The sequence below is a fragment of the Xenopus laevis genome, chromosome 4L (genome assembly GCF_017654675.1).
Source record: "Xenopus laevis strain J_2021 chromosome 4L, Xenopus_laevis_v10.1, whole genome shotgun sequence".
Classification (NCBI taxonomy): Eukaryota; Metazoa; Chordata; class Amphibia; order Anura; family Pipidae; genus Xenopus; species Xenopus laevis.
This window is the reverse complement of record NC_054377.1, coordinates 10,781,667-10,806,205: the sequence shown is the minus strand read 5'-3', so window position 1 is coordinate 10,806,205 and position 24,539 is coordinate 10,781,667. Positions and strand designations below refer to the sequence as shown.

The following is a 24,539-nucleotide window of genomic DNA, read 5'->3' as shown; positions in this document are numbered from 1 at the left end:
CAGTTTGTAATTTCAGCAATCTGGTTGCTAGGGTCCAAATTACCGTGGCAATTATGAACTGATTTGCATAAGACACTGGAATATGAATAGGAGAGGCCTGTATAAAAGTAACATAGAAAGTTAGGTTGGACACGCGTCCATCAATTTCAAATATAGTTCATTTCTCCCAGCCAGTGTCAGACTGGAGGCCCAAGGGCCCACCAGAGGACCTGACCCCAATGTCACCACTGACCACCCCTCCCTGCCTACAACGAACCACCCCTTCTCCCCCTCCTCCCACCATCATCCACCCCTCACCTCCACCCACTGCAGGTGCCTCCTGCCCCACCACTGCACACCCTACCTGTATGCTTTTAGGTCCAGCATTTAAAGGAGAACTAACCCTTTAATATGAAAATGGCTAAAAATGCCATATTTTATATAGTGAACTTATTGCACCAGCCTAAAGTTTCAGCTTGTCAATAGCAGCAATGATCCAGGACTTCAAACTTGTCACAGGGGGTCACCATCTTGGAAAGTGTCTGTGACACTCACATGCTCAGTGGGCTCTGATTGGCTGTTGAGAAGCTAAGCTTAGGGCTCGTCACTAATTATCCAGCAGAAAATGAGCTCCCCTGTAATATAAGCTGATGCTACAGGTTTGCTGATTATTACATTCTGATGCTAATTGCACTGGTTTCTGTGCTGCCGTGTAGTAATTATGTGTATTAATTACTAATCAGCCTAATATTGTGATATTTCTATTCTATGTGTACTGTATATTGTGAGTGGGTCCCTAAGCTCAGTAAGTGACAGCAGCACAGAGCATGTGCAGTGAATCAGCAGAAAAGAAGATGGGGAGCTACTGGGGCATCTTTGGAGACACAGATCTTTACTGCTAAAGGGCTGTGGTTGCCTTGGGCTGGTACAGAAGCACAAAACATAATGTACAACATTTCTAGCTACTTTTTTAGTTAAGCGTTAGTTCTCCTTTAAATGTGGTATATAGATTTTTGTATTAATAAACAGAAATCTGTGGTTTGGTCTACAGCTTCTATTACCTAAAAAAAGAGAGTGAGAGTGTCTATGTAACTTCCTAGGTTTATGAATAACGTTTTATTATGATGTAGAGAGTGATATTCTGAGACAATTTTCCATTGGTTTTCATTTTTTATTATTTATGGTTTTTAAGTTATTTAGCTCTTTATTCAGCAGCTCTTCAATTTGCAACTTCAGCCATCTGGTTGCTAGGATCCAAATAATCCTAGCAACCATTCATTGATTTAAATGAGATACTGGAATATGAATAGAAAGCTAAGTAATAAAAAGTAGCAGTAACGATATATGTGCTGCCTTTCAGAGCATTGTTTAAATGGGACCAGTAATCCCCATTTGAAAGCTGGAGAGAGTCAGAAGAAGAAAGCAAATCATTCAAAAACTAAAAAAATAAAGAATGAAGACCAATTGAAAAGTTGCTTAGGACTAGCCATTCTGTACCATACTAAAAGTTAACTTGAAGATGAACCACCCCTTTAAGTAAACTTTTAGGGGCAGATTTATCAAGGGTCGAAGTGAATTCGAGGGAATTTTCGAAATTCAAAATAATTTTTTGGATACTTCGTCCATCGAATAGGATACTACGACTTCGAATTTACTTCGACTTCGATTCGAAGTAAAAATCGTTTGACCATTCGATAGTCGAAGTACTGTCTCTTTAAAAAAAACTTTGACTTCAATACTTCGCCAACTTAAACCTGCCGAAGTGCTGCTTAGCCTATGGGGGACCTCCTGTGTGTCGAAGAATTTTTTGGGAAAAACGTACGATCGTACGATAAAATCGTTCGAATCAGTCGTTTGGAAGTACGATCGGAGTACAATCGTACGATGTATAAATTCCTCCGACTTCGAATGTCGGAGGATTCTATTTGATGGTCAAATTTCGAAGTTTTTTCTACTTTATATAAACAATCTGTACGTTTCTGAAATAATCAAGTTCATCTTCGCTATCCCTTTCTCAGCATCTGTTTCTCTTCATTCTGCCTTCCTGCAGCAGTTGGTGTCAGATATTCATTGACAGTTAGATCCAATATATCTTATAGGGGGGGCTTCCTTTCCTAGCAGATGTATTAGAGCTCACTCTATAAAAATCACCAAAAGTCCTGTCTCTCTACATGCAGAATTTGTGCAAAAGGCAGTTATTTATTAGATTTTGTTTGTATTGGAATCAGTTGTTTGAGTGAGCTCTAATTCATCTGCTAGAAAAGGAAGCCCCCGTATAAGATATATTGGATCTAACCCAACTGCTGCAGGAAGGCAGAATGAAAAGAAACAGATGCTGAGAAAGGAATAGTAAAGATAAACTCGATTATTTCCCAAAGGATGCAGAATACTTAATTGATTGTATTTAGAAAGTTTCTTATTTCAGAATGATGAAGCTTACATTAAAAGTCAATTTTCCCAATAGTTCCAAAAGTCGTACCCTTTGCCTCATTAAGCTTTATTGTCTCACTCCCTCTGCTACATAATCTTGTTAAGGGCTCAGTGTAAGGAGTGAAGTTCAGTTGGCTAGATTTACTACCATAGGCAAGCACAAAAGTGACTTTACCTTTTTTATAATTCAGGTAAATGCGTTTTTCACCACTAAACACGATAGGCTGTTTTTAGGCTCCAGTAGGAATTTTACATTCTGGCGATTGGGCGCCTTTAAGGTCCTCGTTGTGTTACATTTGTGCAGTTATCTCTCGCTGTGCCTCCTGCCTGCGTTTCCTGTTTACAGACCCCGAATTGTATTTAAATGAGATGACAAATGATAAATGTCCCATTATCCGGATGTAATTGGGTTTAATTGTACCTTAATCAGGTCAAGCATATGCTTATAATCTAATTAAGCCTTGTGCTCGGTGCTTGCTTCACATCCACCCACTGCTCCTTCTGAGGGCCCTCTCTCCGTTCCAACAACAGGCAATCACTCACTCTCACAGTTCATTATCTCTATGGCAAAGCCCCTGTATCCACTTTTAGTTCAGTGGTGTCAGGGCCCCCACTCGCCTCTAGCTCCATTCATTATTCACAGTCTCACAGCCAATTGTGCACTAAGTGCTTTTGCTTTTACTGCTCTCACATTGGAGCTTAGAGTCCATTTTTGGAGACTTCCATATAGGCACATTATTTCTCAGTGCAATATGGCTTGGCTCAGTTTCTCCCCAGTGCTCAGATGCTCGAGAGAATGCTCGTACGTTCGGGGAGGGTCCTGGCATTGCCGGGGCTAGAACTAGGAGGTGCCGCCGACCTTGAGGGGCCAGTGCTAGGACCATGCGGCAGGCTGGTGCACAAGAAATGGCCAGCACTGCGCCCTTGGGGTGCCACCTCCCAAAATCTGGCCCTGGCGATAGTTGCTCACCCTTTTTCTCCAATGACCTGGGTGTCCACAGAGCCCAGGTTCCAGTGCTTCTGGGTTCGCATCGCTTTAAACAGGTAAGGTTGTAATTCAAAGGGAAAAGCACTCACCAAATCGGAAGAGTGGTGGGTCCAGGCTTATTTTTGTGGAAAGGGCACCAAGGCCCTGGCCTAGGGCAGCCGGATTTTAGGGGGGCGGCATGCTGCCCAACCACATCCACATTGGTTTGGAAGCTCTAATGCTGCTCATGAGTTTTTTTAAATTTCTTGTGCTCCAATCCCCAACAGTGCTCCTGACGTGATGATGAAAATGAGTGCATGTGCACGAATAAAGGGGAAGGGACAGGGGTGATGAACGGCAGTGGGCCTAGGGGTGCCCACTATGTAAATCCGGCCCGGGGTGCGGCCATTAACCGGAAATAACGTCAATATTTAAATTACTCCAATTAAAAAATGATCTAAATTAGAACCACATGCTTTTATTGCAGCTGAAATCCTTTAGATATACCTCTGAACAGACTAACCTAATTCATTCATTTAATTATATTCCATTTGGCAAAATCATTCTGGGTATCCTAAGTCCCTTCAGTTTTTTCCCATGCTGTCATTTGTCTTTACTAGTAGTCGACTTAAAGGGGAAGTTCACCACTGAAATGCTTTTTTTTCCCAATTTAAATGTAATGTAACGAGGCAAAGAGTACATTTTATTTATTTGCTTTTTTTTTTCTTCTTTTTTTAATTGAAGTTTATTTTCCACCCTCTCATGTGTAGGAGCAGCTCAGTAAGGCAGAGGGTGGGGGTTAGTGATGTGACAAAAAAAAACAACATGCATCTGACCCTAACCCATCCGCTCCCTACCCGGACCCAACCTGCCCTGTCTGTACCTGAACAGTAATTTTTTATATATCTGAGTCTGACCAGCTCATTTCTGACTACACTAGAGCAGTATATAAATAATAGACAAAGGAGCAATTGAGAACATGCTAACATTGCAGTTGGGTGGGTAGTGGGCAAAATTTGGCCTGCCTCCTGCTAAAAATGTTTTTTGCCCACCCAATTTGGGGTCCCACAGATTTGGAGCTGGCCTCCATATCACTATCGGGGGTCCTTTCACTCTTTAAACTGCTAAAGAGCACCAATCACATAATCATTACTTCATTTTTCCCCCAACTAAAATCTAGGCTAACGTATCTTATACTCCAGATTTGGGAAAGCCTATTAATTTTCAATAGAAATTGAGTGCTGTGGCCCTGCACTGTGCTTAAGCTCCTGGACAGAGCAGCCATGCTGGGATATATAAATGGCTGGGGTCCTGTAGTCATTTTACATAGTAACCAATCAGCATTTAGCTCTGAACAATCAACTACCAAGAAATGAATGAAACCCTCTATCTGATTGGTTGCTTTGAGTTAATTTAGGTGGTGTCTCTCATCTGTGTGTGTGTATTCCGTTACCCCTTCCTCTGTCTCTCTCGTTCCTTTATGTGTTTATCTGGGGGGTCTCGGCTCCAAACCCAGCGCTGTTGACCTGCCAAATGCCTATTGCCTTCCAGTAGATCACTGCGCGTTCGCTGTGTATGGAAAGCCTCCTTCCTTGTACTCTTCTAAATGAACTTCTATCACTTAAAATGCCCCTTGGGGTCCCTTTCCAGGCTGCAGCGAGTACAGTGAGTGCATATTCAGAGAGGTCAATACGGTGATCCTATTTATAAGATCTTTAGCACTGCAACTCCCATGTTGCATATAAAATAGACTTTACATTGCCCTTGGCTTGCAGCTCTATAGTTGTTCTATTAATGAAAATGATCTATTCCGTCAAACTGTAGCCAGGTATCTGAAGCCTAAAATATACTGTACATTGTGCCATTTACTTTGGTTCAGTGAGTAGGGCTGCTGTACTCATCTCCATGTATGGCTTAGGTTCTGGCCAAACTATCCCCTTTTCTCACCATGCAGATCCCCACTCTTGTATGCAGCCCCCATCTAGAGGGCCACAGTTCTGCCCTAAGAGATAGCAGACCACACAAACACACTGGAACTAATTTTATGGCCATTGAGTACAGTCTACACAATGCCTAGAATTCCCAGAATTGAGGTGCCCCCATCTAGAGGGCCACAGTTGGCCCTAAGGGATAGCAGACCACACAAACACACTGGAACTAATTTAATGGCCATTGAGTACAGTCTACACAATGCCAAGAATTCACAGAATTGAGGTGCCTTTGCATGCACCAAAAGTCACAGCACACTCAAGTATTGAGAAATACAGGTGCCTACCTAGGACCCATTAGTAAATGTTGTAACAGCTGCAATTGTGTAGATATGGGTGTCAAGTTAGTAAGCCATTGGTGTTTTCTCCAGATGACTATACACATTTGTTAAGGTCACCAATTGAGTGAATCTTTGCTTGGTTTGGCAACCATGGTGGTTGGTCAGGTCAGTCAGATCCAGTTCTGCCAAGGAAAGAGCGGTTTCCTCATATCCACGTTTTTGTTGTTCAACTGGATTTATGGATGAGCTTTGGTCATATGTCAACCCGGGAGGCTGGTGTTTTGGCCCCAAACATGGGCTAATAAGCATCTGACCTGGTCTTTTTCCTCCAATCATGCACCATCTTGTAGGCACAGGCTCACTCAAATGAAACCCTCTAGTTGAGGGGTGCCCAAAAGGTAGATCGGGGTTTACCAGTAGACCTTTAGCTGGTGATCAGTAGAACTCAAGACAGTGTCAGCAAAACTAAATCACCCTCCTATTTCATGCTTTTCATTCAGTTATTACTTTAAAGGAATAGTTCAGTGTGAAAATAAAAACTGGGTAAATAGATATGCTGTGCAAAATAAAAAACATTTCTAATATAGTTAGTTAGCCAAAAATGTAATGTATAAAGGCTGGAGTGACTGGATGTGTAACATAATAGCCAGAACACTACTTCCTGCTTTTCAGCTCTCTAACTCTGAGTTAGTCAGCGACTTGAAGGGGGGCCACATGGTACATTTCTGTTCAGTGAGTTTGCAATTGATCCTCAGCATTCAGTTTAGATTCAAAAGCAACAGATATGACCCATTTGGCCCCCCCTCAAGTCTCTGATTGGTTACTGCTTGGTAACCAGTCAGTGTAAACCAAGAGAGCTGAAAAGCAGGAAGTAGTGTTGTAGCTGTTATATTACATATCCAGTCACTCCAGCCTTTATACATTACATTTTTGGCTAACTAACTATATTAGAAACATTTTTTATTTTGCACAGCCTATCTATTTACACAGTTTTTATTTTTATACTGAACAATTCCTTTAAGGTCACATACAAAATAGTTGTTTGTTAGCATTCTGTTCCCTGAAAAATATTAAATATTGATTTATGAGACAATGTATATTGCTATATTTTACTATAAGTTTTATGGAAGTAGATCATAATGGGACAACATCACTAAAAGTAGACCTCGCATTAGTATGGTCACTCCTGCTCTAGATCATGGTCTGGGGCAGGTTAAGAAGATATCTACCATAAATAAGAGAATTCAGTATTCACACTGATGGGGGTGGGCAGGAGCATTCCTTCAGGTTAGCTTCTATGTATCATCAGTTGAAGTCTTGCTTTGAAGTCTCGTGTAGGACTTCAGCCACTCTTTACTGCTGTACTGCAAGTTGGAGAGATATCACCCCCCTCCCTTTCCCCCCCAGCAGCCTAACAACAGAACAATGGGAAGGTAACCAGATAGCAGCTCCCTAACACAAGATAACAGCTGCCTGGTAGATCTAAGAACAGCACTCAATAGTAAAATCCAGGTCCCACTGAGACACATTCAGTTACATTGAGAAGGAAAAACAACAGCCTGCCAGAAAGCAGTTCCATCCTAAAGTGCTGGCTCTTTCTGAAATCACATGACCAGGCAAAATGACCTGAGATGCACCTACACACCAATATTACAACTAAAAAAATACACTTGCTGGTTCAGAAATAAAATTTTATATTGTAGAGTGAATTATTTGCAGTGTAAACAGTGTCATTTAGAAATAAAAGCTACACCATAAAAATCCCTTTAAATACAGTTTTTCCTTTACCCACATCCATCAGCCCTTGGACTACGTGTCCAACAATTCATATTCATACAAAAAAAAAACATGACGGAAGGCAGAAAGGACTAGACGGACGCCGGTAATTGTGCACCACTAAGGGAAAACAATCAACGGAAAGTGCAACAAAGCTCCAACAAAGGGCTGCGGGGGTCCCCCGGGCATCAGACTAATGGAAGGCCGGCTGAGCGATCTGGGAATCCTGAGCAGGAGAATATTGTGTTTGATGTCGCCAATAACAGTGTCGGAATGACATTAGAAGGTGGAGGGGGCTCACAAGCTGCATTTACAGCTCAGCTGCAGGTCTTTGGCAGCAGGAATGAGCTTGATCTTTTAGCTGGGATTTGATGATCTAGCGGCACATTAACCCTAGTCCATAATTTGCAGAAAATGTCTGTTCCTTTGTATACTAGGTATGACACCTGTCGAATAGAATAGACCGTACCAACTGCCTCCCATTGACATGGTCTGGTTTCGCTGTGCCTGCACTGCTATTATGAACCGTCATTACGTTTCCCATTACTTCTGGGCCCTTAAAGAAGAAGGAAAGGCTAAAATTAAATAAGTTTTATGAGAAAGGTCTATATAAATACACCAGTAAACCCTCAACGTAATGCTGCTCTGAGTCAAAAGAAACACTGCATTTCATTCCTTCTTTTGTGTACTCATGGGCTTCTGTATCAGACTTCGTGTTTTCAGATTAAACCTCCAGGGCAAGGGCTTGAGCATGCTCAGTTTACTCCTCTCTCCCTCCCTGCTGTTATCTGAGCCCAGAGCTATGAGTGAGCAGGGAGAGACTCAGGCAGGACGTGATGTCACACCAAGCTAATATGGCAGCTGCTATCCTAAACAAACAGAGAGAGCTTCTAGAGCTGTTTACTCAGGTATGGTAAAGCATTCTGCAGAATGAATATTTTTATGTTATAGCTTGCACTATTGTGGCTAATCTATTGGCAATAAACTGCTTCGGTAGCTTTCCTTCTCCTTTAAGCCGATGGCACACAAAGTTTCTCTGTCGCCCCATTTTAGCTGGTGGAGAATGCATAATACCTCTCCGCACCACTTGTTATACACCTAAATGGAAACAGCCAGTCGTTGCTTGTAAAAGGGTTTTTTTGGGGCAGAAATGCACATTAAGGGCCAAACCACCTGTCACTGATGATAAGATTATTAGCTAGGAAATAGCGCATCAAATATTCTTTTTTTTTTCTGCTTTGTGGGGTTTATCCCATTTCCTGCTCTTTTTTTTTTTAGATATGAGAGATGTAAAGCTGACCTTTTGGAATGAATTACAGTAATAGTAATTTGTAAATTACACACGGGGTGGTTATCGATAAAATTGCCAAGGAGTTGCCATGATGTTTCGTTCCTATGCGGTGTGATCATTTCATTATGTTGCCTCTCTTGCTTTATGTGTTTCCTTGTCTTACGCACAATAGAAAACAGTTGCTGTGCTGGCCATGTCCCATGTCATAAAGAGATTGGGAACAGCCCTTAGACAGGGAGTAGCTCAGAAGCTGTCAATGAATAATGCAACTCTCTTGATTCTCTTGCTGTTGTACTTGAAATGTATGCCCAGTTCCCCTTCAGATTTCACTATAAATGTCATTCTGGTCTAAAAGGAGAACTAAACCCTCAAAATTAATATGGCTAAAATGGCATATTTTATATAGTGAACTTATTGCACGAGGCTAAAGTTTGAGCTTGTCAATAGCAGCAATGATCCAGGACTTCAAACTTGTCACAGGGGGTCACCATCTTGGAAAGTGTCTGTGACACTCACATGCTCAGTGGGCTCTGATTGGCTGTTGAGAAGCTAAGCTTAGGGCTCGTCACTAATTATCCAGCAGAAAATGAGCTTCCCTGGCTGTAATATAAGCTGATGCTACAGGTTTGCTGATTATTCAATTCTGATGCTAATTGCACTGGTTTCTGTGCTGCCATGTAGTAATTATCTGTATTAATTACTAATCAGCCTTTTATTGTGACATTTCTATTCTATGTGTACTGTATATTGTGAGTGGGTCCCTAAGCTCAGTAAGTGACAGCAGCACAGAGCATGTGCAGTGAATCATCAGAAAAGAAGATGGGGAGCTACTGGGGCATCTTTGGAGACACAGATCTTTACTGCTAAAGGGCTGTGGTTGCCTTGGGCTGGTACAGAAGCACAAAACATAATATACAACATTTCTAGCCTTATTCTTTAGTTACGCTTTAGCTCTCCTTTAAAGGGGACCTATAGTCTAAATTAGAACTTAATGAGAACTGATCAGATAATTGTCAAGAGACGCTTCTTGCTTCTGAGAAATGAGCATTTGCAGTTCTGCCTGCCTGGAGGGTAACAAAAGAGCTCTAGAAAGACATTTGTATTTGGAGCTATTAAGCAGGCTTAGGGCCAAGCAATTGCCATGGAGGGCCTCGACTGGGTAGCAGCCATCCAATAATAAAGTCCCCAGTGTTTCCAAAATAATTTGCAGTTGGCCTTTGTGTTTTATTTTTTAATCATTTCTATTATTGTGAAAACCTGGAATGGAAAACGCTGAGGGGGTCGCTGACCCTGGCAACTAGAAAGCAGATATATATGTTTAAAAAAGTTGGAAAAAAAAACTTGGTTTCCTCAGTTTCTACCTTTTGCCAATGTTGATTAATAAGGCAAGAAAGATTTACCTTCCAATGATGTTTTCCCATAAAACAGTACGAGACTAGGATACTTAAGCGTACAGAACAATCCCCTGCATATTTTACAGAACAATCCCCTGCAGATTTAAATGTTTACGTTTGCACGGGAGCTGCCATATTGCTTGGTTTGCAACGCTATTGGGAGATTGCCTTGAACAGCAGCAGGAGGGCAGTTTTCCATTTTTCGCCAGGGCCTGACATTCCTTTGCCTTTTGCTAAAGGGATGATATTGTTTATATCTTGTACGTTGGCCCTAATTACAATGCACTCTCCGCTCCCCTGCCCGGCGTGTGGATAAATAATTCATTTGAGTGAATAATTCATAGCAGACAATAGCCACTGCCTCGATTCAGATGCCGTTTATGTGCATTTCAGCAGCAACGCATCGAGTCTGACCCGCTCCCAGGTGCCGGCATTGTGTAGGTGCCCTATATTCCAGAATATATATACTGTATACTGCCAGCTACTATTTGTATCGCACCTTTCTTACTGTGCATCTCCGGGCTGAGCATATTTACAGTGCTGATTAATATTGTGCTTTAAACATTTAAAATGAATGAATGTAAAATAGATGAAGGGGCTATTCTAAGCACTTTTGTAATGTACATTCATTATTTATTTTCTTTTAATTCCAAGATATTAAGGGATCCATGTACTGTTAATATGAATGAATTGTGTTACAACAGCGCCACCTGCTGGTCATTTTCCCACCAGTCTGACCACCAAGTAGTCAAGGAAGTTGTCAGGAGAAAGAAAGAGGCTGATGTTCTTCTGCTTAGGAAAGATTTGAGAAAGGTTTCTAATTGTATTCCTAAGTAGAAGAACATCAGAGCAGCCTCTTTCTTTCTCCTGACAACTTCCTTGACTACTTGGTGGTCAGACCGGTCAGAAACTGACCAGCAGGTGGCGCTGTTGTAACAAAATTCTTTCATATTAACAGCACATGTATCCCTTAATATCTTGGAATTAAAAGAAAATAAATAATGAATGTACATTACAAAAGATGGGAAGCTGCCGGAGACAAACTTGAAGGCCTGAATCATTCCTGTTATAGGGCTGCTGAACCTCTGGGCTGGTACAGTAAGTTTCGTATTTAAACACACAATTATTGTTGCTTTATTCGCCTTTGTATGTACACATACCTCCCAACTGTCCCATTTTTAGAGTTTTTTTTTTAGACAGTCCATCTTTTGACCGCTCAACCCGCAGTTCCTCGTTTGTACTGGAAAGTCCCATTTCTCTGCACGGAACAGCCAGAAAAAGAAACAAAGTTTCTAACTTAATTGGCTTTTGGCAGAGAGCCCAGAACAGCCACAGCAGGAGATAAGATACTTTTGTAACAATATAAGATAACAGGTCCTTGGGAAAAGTTAGACAGCTTAAAGGGCAATTCACCACCATTAGCAAACTGTAATAACTGGGGGAAAAAAAACACATAAATATGTTCAAACTTTTATAACCTGCCAAATTTTCTAAACTGAACATGGTAATTCGGGGTGGCCACAAAAATGGGCGTGGTCAAAAAATTGCCACGCTACGTGCACCAACTTTTTTGTCCTTCTTTTTATTTCCAAAATGTTGGGAGGTAGAGTCCTGCACGGTTTCATATTTTTGGAACCCGTACCCACAACCTGCAATGCGCAACCCGGACCCGCGACCCGCTGACCATCAAGAATCAGGAAGTGCTGTCATTGTAAACCGGAAGTGACATCATCGGAAGTAGGCGTGATCAGAAAAATGCAGTAAAAATCGCTATTGAGAAGACCCGCGACACACAAACCCGCAGAACTGCCGATCCGCGTCTATACCCATACCCGGAACTTCTACCCGCAACCCGCAGGTTTTTGCGGGTAACCCGCAGCTACCCGACCCACTGCAGGACTCTACTGGGAGTTATGATGTACACGTAGACATTGGAGGGAACACAAACAGTTACAAAGTGCCAATCAGTATATAATGGTTATAGTTCTTTACTCGCAGCTCGGCACGTGGCTGGGATTCCATGCATAGAGCGTAAGCCGGGGAGTAAGAGGTGGCTAGGGAATTAAAAGCATCTCCAGCCTGTTCTATAAAGTAGCAGCTTTTAATGCGCCTCTTTGTCCACATGTACAGTATAGAGTCGTGCATTAGTCTCAGGTCAGTGACCCCAGGAATCTTCTGCTGAGGGGAAGGAAATATTAATTGCGCTCGGGCTGAAACGCAGCATCATTTCCATTCAAATGGCAGCACAGGGATCCACCGTCCAGTTATAGATTAGTATAAGGTGTAAATTTAGGGTAAAGTTAGGGATGCTCAGGCTGTAGACTCCATCTGCTGTAAAAGTCAATCCGCAGTCGCATCCGTTTCCATGTCACACGCACTTTTACCATGGGGGTCAGTAACAAAACTACCGCCCTTTGGGCCTGGGTGCGTCGGGGATCCTGTCATTCCCCTTCCGCCTCGGTGGAGATTGTAATTGTTGGACAGGGGGTTAATAGCGTTAGGTGTTTCTCTCCCTGGGGTTCCTGTGTGAGCTTCTCATTTAGTTCTCACCCTTTCCTTACTGATTGCCCTTGCCCCTAACATTGTTATCTGCCTCCTGCCCGCTCACAGCCTGCCCCATCCACTGCTCAACTCTCCTACCACCTCTGTCTTGTCCGTTCTTTGACCTCGGCTTTCTTAGTCTTTTTATAGGTTTCCAAGCTTGTCTTGTGCCTGCAGCAGGGTAAAAATCAATGTAATAATACAGCAATGCCAGTTTTGACAAGAACATACTCGGCTCTATTTCTTCCATACATTATAGCAAAGGTCAGGCTCATATCTGGTCCCCTATACGCCAGCGCCTCTAAAAACCTCTCCATCTGCTGCTGCTGCCTGAATACAGAATCTTCTACATATTCATAAATGCAACTGCTGTTGAAAGCAGCATCTGTTTGTTCCTTTCTGCACTGCTGGTTCTGCCTCTTGAAACAGTGTTGCAGACGTCAACCTTGCATGAGTCGGTTTATCAGCTAACTTCTGCTACGCTGTTTCAGGAACAAGAACCACCAAGGGGCAGACGGATATTGCTTTTAAAAGCAATTTTTGGGTTTGCATCCCACTTTGGGTTAAAACCCACTGCCGGAGAGAGAAAGAGAGACTCATGAATCTGTATATAGCATGAGCAGGGTAATTACAGGCTGCCAGTGCGGCTCATTAATTGATTAAATGAAATACATTTCAGTAGCCCATTACACCAGTGCAGAACATTAATTACTTGCTGAATATGAGCATGTGCCAATGAAAGAAGAGCACTCTCTGGACAGGGCCGATTAGATTCTTATCCGAGCACCAATTAGTCTCCCCCCCCACAGTCTGATTATTCATCCGCAAAGGCTACAGTTTTTCATAAGAAGGGTCAGTTAGTGGGGCCCCAAGGGGTGACCTCAACATTCTGCCTCTCACCCCTTATTTCACCACTTCCTTTGTTTAGCAGATAAAGCGGAATCAATGATCTTTCCAAAGTGGCAAACACAGATTTCTTATTCTTCAAGCTGCCTGCCGTCTGCTGCCAAATGTCATTTTAGGCATCATCATTGGCTTTTATGTGTGGCCCCTGATCTCAGGAAAGTAGCAAGCAAATACGGTGTAACATTGAGGTTCTTGCACGCTCATTTTGGCTCTCACTGCCGCTTGCCACTGCTGCTCCCTGTGTGACCTACTTTGCTGTTAAAAATTAAAGATGGCCGTGTGTTCCACTGTGGAATGGAAGCGGCAGAGGGGGCAACTGGCTTGCAGGCAGGGCCCAACAGGGTCATGGCCCTCCAGGATTTTTCTGTTGTCCCAATGGGCCAGTCTGACCCTGCACAGAGAAGCCCATTACCGATGTCACTAACAGGGGGTAGGGTTTACCAGAAGGTATCATGAAGAGGGCCTAGGGTTGCCACCTGGCCGCCGGTATTTCACTGGCTTAGCCGGTAAAATACCAGCTGGGGCCGATATGACAAATTTACCGTGAATGTATTAGCCAGTAAATTTGTAATCCAAATTGTTCTGCCCCTGGCCCACCTGCGATCTGCTCCTGGCCTGCCCCTCCCAGCTCCCTTACTCACCAAATCCAAGTACCGCAGCCGCAGTCCCTTCCTGGCCAAACCGGCATCGAAACGTTGTGACTCCGCCCCTGAAACATCACAACCACGCCCCGAAATAGCACAACCACATCCACGAAAGGCCACAACCCCGCCCCTCTCTGGCCCACCCCACCCTCTACGTCGCCGGCCAGTAGGGCCAGGACTAAAAGGTGGCAACCCTGGAAGGGGCTAAAGATAGCAGGTCTGGCACTTACAAAAACTTGACCTGCCCAAACCAGCACACTTTGTGACCAGTGTCGGACTGGGACACCAGGGGCCCACCATAAACCCTTAGATCAGGGCCCATCCAAAAACCCTTAGACCAGGGTCCTACTCAGGACAGCCATCCTACTTATAGCTTTTATGGGAAAGGGTTTTAAGGGTGCGATAGTGTGTCTAGTAAGGACCTTGAAGTAGCAACATACTTGAGAGAGGGACGTTTGTATCAAATATATATATATATATATATATATATATATATATATATATATATATAATATATATATATATATATATATACTGGAAATGTATCAGCACCCACTGTGCCCACATGTAATGAGGAGGGCAGACAGACGCCTGCTCACACAACTCCTGGCACCTTTGTGATTCAGAGATACAGGAGAGGGTCATATTGGGATAATCACAAAAGTCACTAACGAGTTTCCTTCTGTCAGTGAGACTCACTGGGCGCCTCGGCACCTTCACTTAATCACTTCGCTGGCGCACCTTGTGGAATTAGGGCACATGTCGATGAATAATGTGCCAGAAACTGGGTGACCTGAACTGTATGAAAATGAGGGGATTAAAGATTATTCATTGAATTCGATTTGTTTGTTTTTTATACTGCTGTAGCTTTGCTTTTGCTGTTCTAGGTTGGTGTCCGTGAGGTGTAAGCTCCTGGTACAACAGGTTTTTTATCCTGTGTGTCCTTGTGTGAGAAAGTTATATGGTCAGTGTTCCTCCCCCCGAAGATTGTACCTCTTCCAGAATGAAGGTGGCCATAGACGTTGCAATTACAATCTTTCCAGGAAAGATTGTTTGTTTCAATATAATCGTGTAGAGCTGAATCGTCTGTAGGGTTGCCACCTGGCTGGTAAAAATGATGGTTGATCCCAATGTTATTAATAGGGGAAAAAAGATAAATATATAGGAAGGCCGGTATTTTTTTGGCAACCCTAATCGTCCGATATAGAGGCAAAAACAACAGAATTCTAACTGAATCTGACGATTCAGCACTAACAATGGGTGATGTTGGGGTGCCTTCAAAGACGCCCGATCAAAACATTTTCGACCAGCCTGATCGACCAATATCCAAGTCTTCTACCAATATTGGTTGGCTTCTCTCCCACCATACACGCACCGATTATTGTACCAAAATTTGTTTTGTACAATATTATCAGTGCGTCTATGGCCACCGTAAGGGAACGGACTCCCTGTTCACTACAAGAGCCAAGTGATAGGATTGTCATAGAAGCCCTCAAATATCTGTAATCCTTTGGTGTATGCTGGTTTTGTTCTACAGTGTTACTGTTTCTATTCCATTAGTGGCGGATGTGCACTTGGAACTAAACTACTAAAGCATTACTCATTTCCTTCATGTTATTTTTGTCCTGTGAATACTGCCCTTCTATTGTGTCCAACTCAACATCAAGTTACAATTGTGGCCTTCCAAGGGATCCTTAAACATCATGGAAGGCCAGGTAGGTCTGAATGCCTATTTGCTTTCCTATATTCTCCTGGAAGCCCATCTTGAACGCCAGTCAAAACAAGGTTCGCTCTCATAGTCTTGGATCAGTGGCTGAACTGCTCATACACCAATATCTTCAAATGGTTGTAATGGTGTGATGCAAGGGGTGCATGGATAAATGTTAGGCCTCAAAAGTGTGCTTAAACTGAATGACTCTGCAGACTTCCTAAATCTGGATTTGTAACATGGAGAGGCTTGCTCTGGCATCAGAGTTGAAGTCACCGACTCCTTTTGCCTGCGTATTGCCCACGGAATACAGCTGGTTGGGTGAACAAAATCCAACAGTTGTATTGGGGCAAAGCTTATTGTGCTTTTTAAGAGTAGGAGTCTGCAATCCGTGTCTCAACAATTTAGTGGAGGAAATTTCTGTTCACTAATTATCATTACCCCAGAGCCAAGTGGACATATGCAAGACTTTGTTTTGATCACGTTAGGTGGCAAATGGTTATTTTAACAGAGGTAACAGTAACGTATCCAGTCCCCTTTTATTCAAGGATTAAATACTCTTCGGTGGTCAAGATTTCTGTCCCTAAGTGTTGTAAGGTAGTGATGACAGTCTCTGGCCAAGTGGAGACCCTCATTCAGACTAGAGAACTGGCTGAATTAGTTCCTCAACAGATATTTGTGGAAGTACTTGACCCATGTGCCTCATATAAGGTTGTGTGCACTTTGGGGAAACTTGCTAATGAATAGCCTTTGAGTGAAGATTGCCATACACCTGAAGATCCACTCGGTCAATGAGCAATCCCATCTTTGTCCAATAAGGCCACCTTTGTGCTGTTCTTTATTGGGCTGATCTGATTGTTTGGCCCTCAGGCCAGTGATCGGACGAGCAATGGAGAGAATTGGGAGAGGACTACATCAACAAGCCTATGTCCTGTCGCCAGACAAATGAGAAACTAGCCTTAAAAGTTGCTTCTTACCTGTAGGAAGGTATTCTCTCTCTTATCTCTTGTATAGTCATATAGTTTGATCTTTGTTTTGGGGCTATTTAGAAGAGATTAAGGCTATTTCAGTAGAGTTCTATACAGAATAATGTTGATATTTTGTACAATGTTCTCTGCACCTGGTACAGAACTGTGCTCATTGTACCAAGGCTACTGCTGCTGCCTCTATTACACAACTTCATGCGTTAGTAGCGTTGTAAATCTGCCACCATTGCTAATTATCTTGTAGTGTTCTGTAATCTGCTTTGTAACGTGTCTGTCAGGCAACACTTAATTAGCCACAATGTTCTCTGCTGCTTTTCATGGGTGATATTTGTGATATTGTACAAATGACTTCTTTATCATGTACGAAGTCGGGGGATGGGGGCATCACTAAGGGTCTGAATTTGGATTATAGTAACAAAAAGATTTTTTGTTAATAAAGCACCAAAATGTATGGGACCTGTTATGCAGAATTCTCGGGACTTGGGGGTTTCCGGAAAAGGGCTTTTTCTGTAATTTGGTTCTCCATACCTTAAATCTACTAGAAAATAATTTATCATTAAATACACCCAGTGGAACTGTTTTGCCTCCAATAAGGATCAACTATTTCTTAGATGGGATCATGTTCAAGGTAGTTTTATTATCACAGAGCAAAAAGGAAATAATTTTAAAATTTTTTAATTTTTGGATTAAAATGGAGTCTATGGGAGATGGCCATAATTCGAAGCTATCTGGATATCAGGTTTCCTGGATAATTGATCCCATACCTATAGTATTTAAGGATACATAATAATGTATATTGATATACTGGAAAACCCATACAGTAGTTAATGAGAGCCCTGAATTAAAGGTGGAAGGTCTGAGGCCTTAATGTTACCTTTAATTCCAGGAGTCATACTGACCCACCGTGGCACCAGGAGAAAATCCAGTGGACCCTGGTCGTTTTGGGAGGTGGGACTCAGTAGTGTGGAAATGGGTGGCTTGGGTCTTCCAATGGGCCCCAAGTACACCAGTCCGACACTGTCTACCTCCAGAAGAAGACAGCAACACAACATGAGTTGATCTTGTCCTCAGAGATCTGAGCCTAAGCAGCCATCAGTGTGGTCTATACATTTTAGGGTATTTGGTGCTAAAATGCACTTTCAATCATCACATGCATGTTTCTTTTACCTGGTTCCCACAACCCTGTCCATTCACAGGCTGATTCAAGACACAGACTCGGCTCCTCCAGGCCAAGTCAGCAGCTTGTTATTGGGATGCGTCTAGGCGCCTGCCCAACTGATACCTGACCAAAACTGGTCAAGGACCAAGTCCTCTTCTCATGATCTGATGGTTAGAATTAATCAGATTAGCCCAATTTGGCCTAGTGTATAGTATTTTGTAGATCAAGTGGAACTTTTAAGGCCCTTTATATTGATGAGCATTGTAAGACAGACCATTTATACATGGGTAGGTAAGGGAGCCGTTTTGGTTACACCGTTGTCACTTTCTCACAAGAATCCCAAATATCACTCAGGCTTACTACTCCGTCCATCCCAAGGATACTACACTTCTATACAATGAAACCTTTGAAACAAAACTTTGATTCCTAAAACACACAAAGGGTCATCCCTATAATCCAGGGCCCCTTAACCTTTTTTTTCTGGACCCAAATGAAGTCAACGTATTAGCTTTGCGTTTAAAACCCGTCAAGCACCTTATAATTACTACTGTAGGTCATTATTATAGGGACCCAGCCTACATCTGTTTATGGGTCCCAACCCATAGGTTAAAAATCTCTGCTCTGCTTTTTTTTGCCAAAAAACACAGGTTCTTCCTCTAAGTGGTAATTAATCTCCAATAGAAAAAGCAAAGAAGCTTCAGATTAAACGGTTCTCTTCACCGAATGTCAAACGCCATAATTCCACATAACAATGCCATCCATCAACTGTTTATAGCCCAGAACTCTCGTCTGATTATTAATCTGTTGACGTGTTGTATAATGGCAGCCTTTCCGAAATTACAAGCAAGCGTTCGATTGGCCCCTTTTATTACTGATCATGAGGAGATGTCGGACAAATTCACATAGTAAATCACTTGTATAAATCACTCTGGATATTATTGATCCCCTTCCGTTCTTAATTGCCTTACCCATATGAGCCAGGATTATATGAATCCCAGGGTCAAAGGAAGAGCAAAAGCAAGAGGCTTGTGGTACAGAGCCTTTAAGATTTAGCAGTAGAGACCTGTGTGTCCAAAATTTATTTGAATAGTTCCCAGGACAATCAGTGGTGTAAATAGGTATTATTGGGCCCCACAGCAAATTATTTCCCAAAATGTTAAGGGTTGACTTGTTTTACCAATATTTATTGACACTGTATATGTATTAGGGCTTCATGGGGCTCCTATACCTCATGGGCCTCCCTGCAGCTGGAGGGTCTGCTTCCTCTGTAGTTACACCCCTGATGACAATGCAATGGAAGACATAGATCCAAACTATAATCAGTTGGCTGAATGAGTTGATAATTGAAGGATAGGGGCTCTAGCAGCTTGTTTTGCATCTGGCACCATGCCTTGAGACCAGAGAGTCCAATCAGAACATAATGTATTATACATGAATATGCCACAATTTAAGCTCCACTTGAATGTCCAACCTGTAGCCAAGACCACCTTTGGAGGCTCAACCTTTAGTGAGGGCATACCTTAGCTCATGAAATGAGGACAGATATGGGAATATACTGGTGTATCAAGAATATCTAGGGCAGCAAATACAAAGTCATCCCAGGTCTGACCCTAAGGTTGGTTTCAGGTGTATCTAGGAGAGTGAATGGCCATTCTCATCAGCTGTCAGTCTAACTGGCCTTCGGACTGAGCCCTTGCAGGTATAGATTCAAGCTCCCCTAGGTGGGCCAGCCTTAGGCATTGGGTCTCCATTCCTCTTATGGTACCAAACCTGCATGCCCCCACCCTCATAACACTTGGATACTCCTGGTGAAGATATTTAGGAACAATACCAAGCTGATATAACAGAAACACATTTAATCAGTTTCAGAATTTCCATTGTTATCCTTTGCAAGTCTGGACTGGGCCTCTTTCCTTAATAATTTAACATATAGCCCCCAGGTGTATTTCACCCAGGCAGACATTTGCCCTTAGGCGTCTGATAAGATACAATAACATTGTCTATAATTCATCACCCTTTAACGTCTGTGAATTGTTTAAGGAGTAAAATGAATGCAGCGACCATGTTTACTGAAGTCTTACATAACACCACTTTCCTAGTGGCAGTAGAAATTGGAATTGGCTTTGGCTTTGCAAGCTGATCATTTTGGTGCACTCTTTGGAAACACTTTAGTCTCCTAGAACAGGTATTTGCTTCTAGGACAAAATTGTAGTTACATTTCAATTTAGAGTACAAGGTCCCAGACCATCAGACTACTTCTCAAGTAGGAGGCCACAGCAGTTTCATCTTGAAAGCCAATTTTATGGTAGACGTTCCCTCTAATTCCTTCTGTGCCCAGGTCAGAATTAAAACAAAATTCTTTGTGCGCACCACAATTTGTTGTGTTCGATGGCCTCAAAATTTTTGTGCGAGTGCACGAGCGCACACCTTAGAGGGAACATTGATTTAGGGGTGGATGGTGGCCCATAAAGTAGGTTCAAGAAGACCTAGATCACTATTTTAGCATATTCTTGTGTATTAATCAGTCATGCCATGTGATATTCTTGACCATTGCACTATGTTAATGCTGACATTTCATGTTATGGGCCTTTGTATCTATAATGGAAGGTTCTAATATGCAGTTTGGTATGATAAGGAAGCCTTCCCTTGGGTTTCCTGAATTTGAGGATAGAAAACATGGCTGTGATCAAACACGTGTGGCCTATGCTATAAAGTCTCTCTATCCATCATCAATGGAGGTACAACAGTACTGCAGTCAGAGTGGTAGAAGGGGACCCCAAGATGGAAAAGAACAGTTTGTGGGTTGTGAAAGGGGTGAGGCCTGTCTGGAGTGGGTGGGATGTGGGTGGATAATAGGCAGGGCATTTGGGTCTTTAAGGGGTAATCAGGGCAGATCAGGGGTGTGGTCATGCGAGTCAGGGGCATCTTTTTAAATCGTCGCCCTATTTTACATACTGGCAGTGAAAGCCACCCTGGGGGGCCCCATCGGACCAGTGGGTTAACAACTGGGACTTCTTAGGGGGGAACCCTGCTAACTTAGTAGTAGGGGATGCCGTGATTACTGATGGCGGTTCTGTCCATCATTGACAGTCATCATAATAATGAAGTCACTGTGGCCTAGTAGTGAATCCTTAAATGTTTCTTGTTGTGGGCTCCGATGCCCTAAATCTCTCCAGCTCTCTTGTCTATTTCATGCTCACATGTTTCCCAGTATCACAGGACCTTGTTTTGTCTCCTGCAGGTTAACAACGAGAATGTGGTGAAAGTTGGCCATAGGCAGGTAGTGAACATGATCAGGCATGGAGGCAACCACCTTGTTCTCAAGGTTGTGACCGTGACCAGGAATCTGGATCCGGATGATACGGCGAGAAAGAAAGGTATGGATACGTTTTCTTCTACTGGATATTTATATTGATATTTCTGTACCGGCGGAACAGCCCTAACTTGAGAGGATCAGGGGCATGGTAGGGTGGAACTGGGCATGGGCTAAGAAAAGAAGTGCCAACTATGATCTGTTTTTAAAGGACAAGGAAAGTCTAATTCACTGAAGAGTATCATATTGTTAGGTGGGGAGGGTTCCTGACATATTGATACCTCTAGTGAGTCCAACTCTCTTTGTTCTTTAATTTTGATGAATCATTCCCAAAGCCAGATGCATCACATTTATTGCAGTAGAATCTAGCGTGTCTGAGCCCTCCGTTATTATAGCATTTTTATCCAAGGCAAATCCAGATGGACAGAGGTCCATGGAGTCCTGTCATCAGCTCTGAGCGGCAGAAAGCGATCTATGACAGGCACGGTCTCCCATCGAGATCTGATGCACCGGCGCTTGGGATCACATACTGAAAGAGAAAGTGCTTATTTGAGAATGGAACATGACAGTTACAAAGTGGGTGCTGGAGTGACCTGATTACCCAATATGAAGGTGTGACACTTGTAGGGCAGTCATGAGAGCGCATGCAGCACAGAAAGTATCTAGGCAGATTGGCAGTTTTTGTGTGTTTGTAAATAGGCCCTCGTTTTATTTCCTATATATTTAGTTTGTAGCCTAACAGAATGTTTCACAAAAGGCATCTAGTAAGCCACAGCCACCAATCAGATGTTTGCTTTTAATATTTTAACTAAAGGGAACTGCTAATTGGTTGCCATGGATACTTTACTTGCACTAAGTCTTATTTATGACTTGGCATTCTTGGGAGGCGTAGGTTGTATTTACCTACTGTAAGTTATGTTGGTGCACATATTTTGTTCTACAGGAGAAAAGTATATGCGTCTTGTCCAGCCCGGGTCTAGAAAAATATGGTCAAGGGATAAAAGTCCTTAAAGTCCTGTTCTGCATTATATTGTTTGAAGGAATAAACTGTCTTGAACCTGTCTTAACCTAAGGAAAGTATTGTGGAATCTGTCTTGATCTACTCTAGATACACCTAAAAGCTAAACCTGAAGCCCAGGCTGAAGATACACTTGGAAGCCCGTCCTCCATTAGGGTGGGCTATGGGGGTGAAAAGTAGATATGGTCCAGGTCATGGCAGAATAATTGATACACCAATATTTTCTTATTTCGGAAACCTTGTTATGAACTAAGGTGGACCTGAATGAACGTTTCACCTGAAAGTGGACCTTGAGCTGAAAAAAGTCCACCAACCCCTGATCTATTGGATTTGTCCTGTCCTGGCCTAATGTATAGTGTTCCAACCAGGACAGTCAACTTGTTCCAGTCCTGTTGTCCATTAAGTTGTAGACAATTCATTTGTTGTAAATGTAGTATATGATTATAATGACCTGCATGTAGAGGGCCAAACAACGCCCGCCATATTTATACACCTAACTCTTCAGATCTACTGTATTGACACGTGTCTATATATCCTTCTATTTAATACAAAGCCCCACCACCGCCAAAACGGGCCCCGACTACCGCACTCTCCTTGAGATCTAAATCAATGACCTCAGAGCTTGAAGAACTTGGTAAGAGAGTGAGTTGTGGAACATGTGGAGTGTCTGATTGTCTGGGGTGGGCTTGAAACATCCTCATCCTCCATGCGCCAGCGCTCTGACACCCATCTTGCATGTCCTGCATGTTTTATTTCTCCATGACTTTCTTGCCATCCATGTCCTGTAGTGACCGGGAGCCGAGAGTTTGCTGTGTAATGTTTCTGAAACTGTGCTTTTCATTGTATCTAATATCTTTCTTTTATCTTGAATTCCTTGGCCCTCTCAGCAGTGGATATAGGTAAGATGCTGCCGGTTAGGGACTAATAGAATGTATCCCATGAAAACAAAGTGCACCTCTATTACCCCTTAATTCACAAGACAATGACAAGACTAGTGGAACCCAACAAGGGAAGGCCGGACTGATGCCACAAAAAGTTGTGTGTCTGTTGAACACAATAGGATGATTAAATTATCTTTCATTTATTTGTTGGGACCATAAGATTTCCAATCAATGTGTATTCTGTGAACACTACATGCCCATTCCCCCCCCCCACCAAACAAAATTACTTTATGCTATTGCTTTTTGGCAAAATTAAAGCAATTAGCCCTAACTGCGCTGGACCATGGTGAAAAGCTTTTGATCTTCCATCAGAGTCCGGCTGGGCACTTCCATTCTAGAGAAGAAGCAGGTGTGTAAATGCCCTTCCGCTGCAGCAAACAGAAATTGCAAGATGGGGGGAGAAAATCAATGTCTACCCAAAAGCACAGTGCCCTGAAACAGCACCCCATAGGCAAACATTAAAATAGTGTCCCTATTCCCAGACAACTATACAACCAATAACGTGTGGATTCATTCAAAGTAGTTTGGTGGGGAATTGATTTACTAAAGTTTTGAAAACTTCATCCCCTTGCTCAAGTTGTTGTAGTCAAGAAACGTTTAGTCATGCTTTATGGCTGTAGCTTAAAGAGATACTGTCACGGGAAAATGTTTTTTTCAAAACGCATCAGTTAATAGAGCTGCTCCAGCAGAATTCTGCACTGAAATCCGTTTCTCAAAAGAGCAAACAGTTTTTTTTTATATTTAATTTTGAAATCTGACATGGGGCTAGACATATTGTCAGTTTCTCAGCTGCCTCCAGTCATGTGACTTGTGTTGTGATAAACTTCAGTCACTCTTTTTCCTGCTGTACTGCAAGTTGGAGTGATATCACCCCCCCCCCCCCAGCAGCCAAACAACAGAACAATGGGAAGGTTACCAGATAACAGCTGCCTGGTAGATCTAAGAACAGCACTCAATAGTAAAATCCAGGTCCACTGAGACGCATTCAGTTACATTGAGTAGGAGAAATAACAGCCTGCCAGAAAGCAGTTCCATCCTTAAGTGCTGGCTCTTTCTGAAATCACATGACCAGGCAAAATGACCTGAGATGCACCTACACACCAATATTATAAATAAATAAAAAAAATACACTTGCTGGTTCAGGATTAAATTTTATATTTTAGAGTGAATTAATTGCAGTGTAAACCGTGTCATTTAGAAATAAAAACTACACCCTA

The 24,539-nt window shown here is 42.6% G+C and overlaps 1 protein-coding gene across 16 annotated transcripts in view; it reads left to right on the top strand.

Moving 5' to 3' along the window:
* Positions 1-24,539, top strand: part of shank2.L (SH3 and multiple ankyrin repeat domains 2 L homeolog) — a 278,112-nt gene that overhangs the window by 232,560 nt on the left and 21,013 nt on the right. For 7 of the 16 annotated variants that reach the window (XM_041589409.1, XM_041589413.1, XM_041589412.1 and 4 more), the window contains 3 exon segments: positions 21,292-21,427; positions 22,935-23,015; positions 23,269-23,280. In XM_041589409.1, the coding sequence (XP_041445343.1) occupies positions 21,292-21,427; positions 22,935-23,015; positions 23,269-23,280 (229 nt within the window). 16 annotated transcript variants of the gene reach the window in all.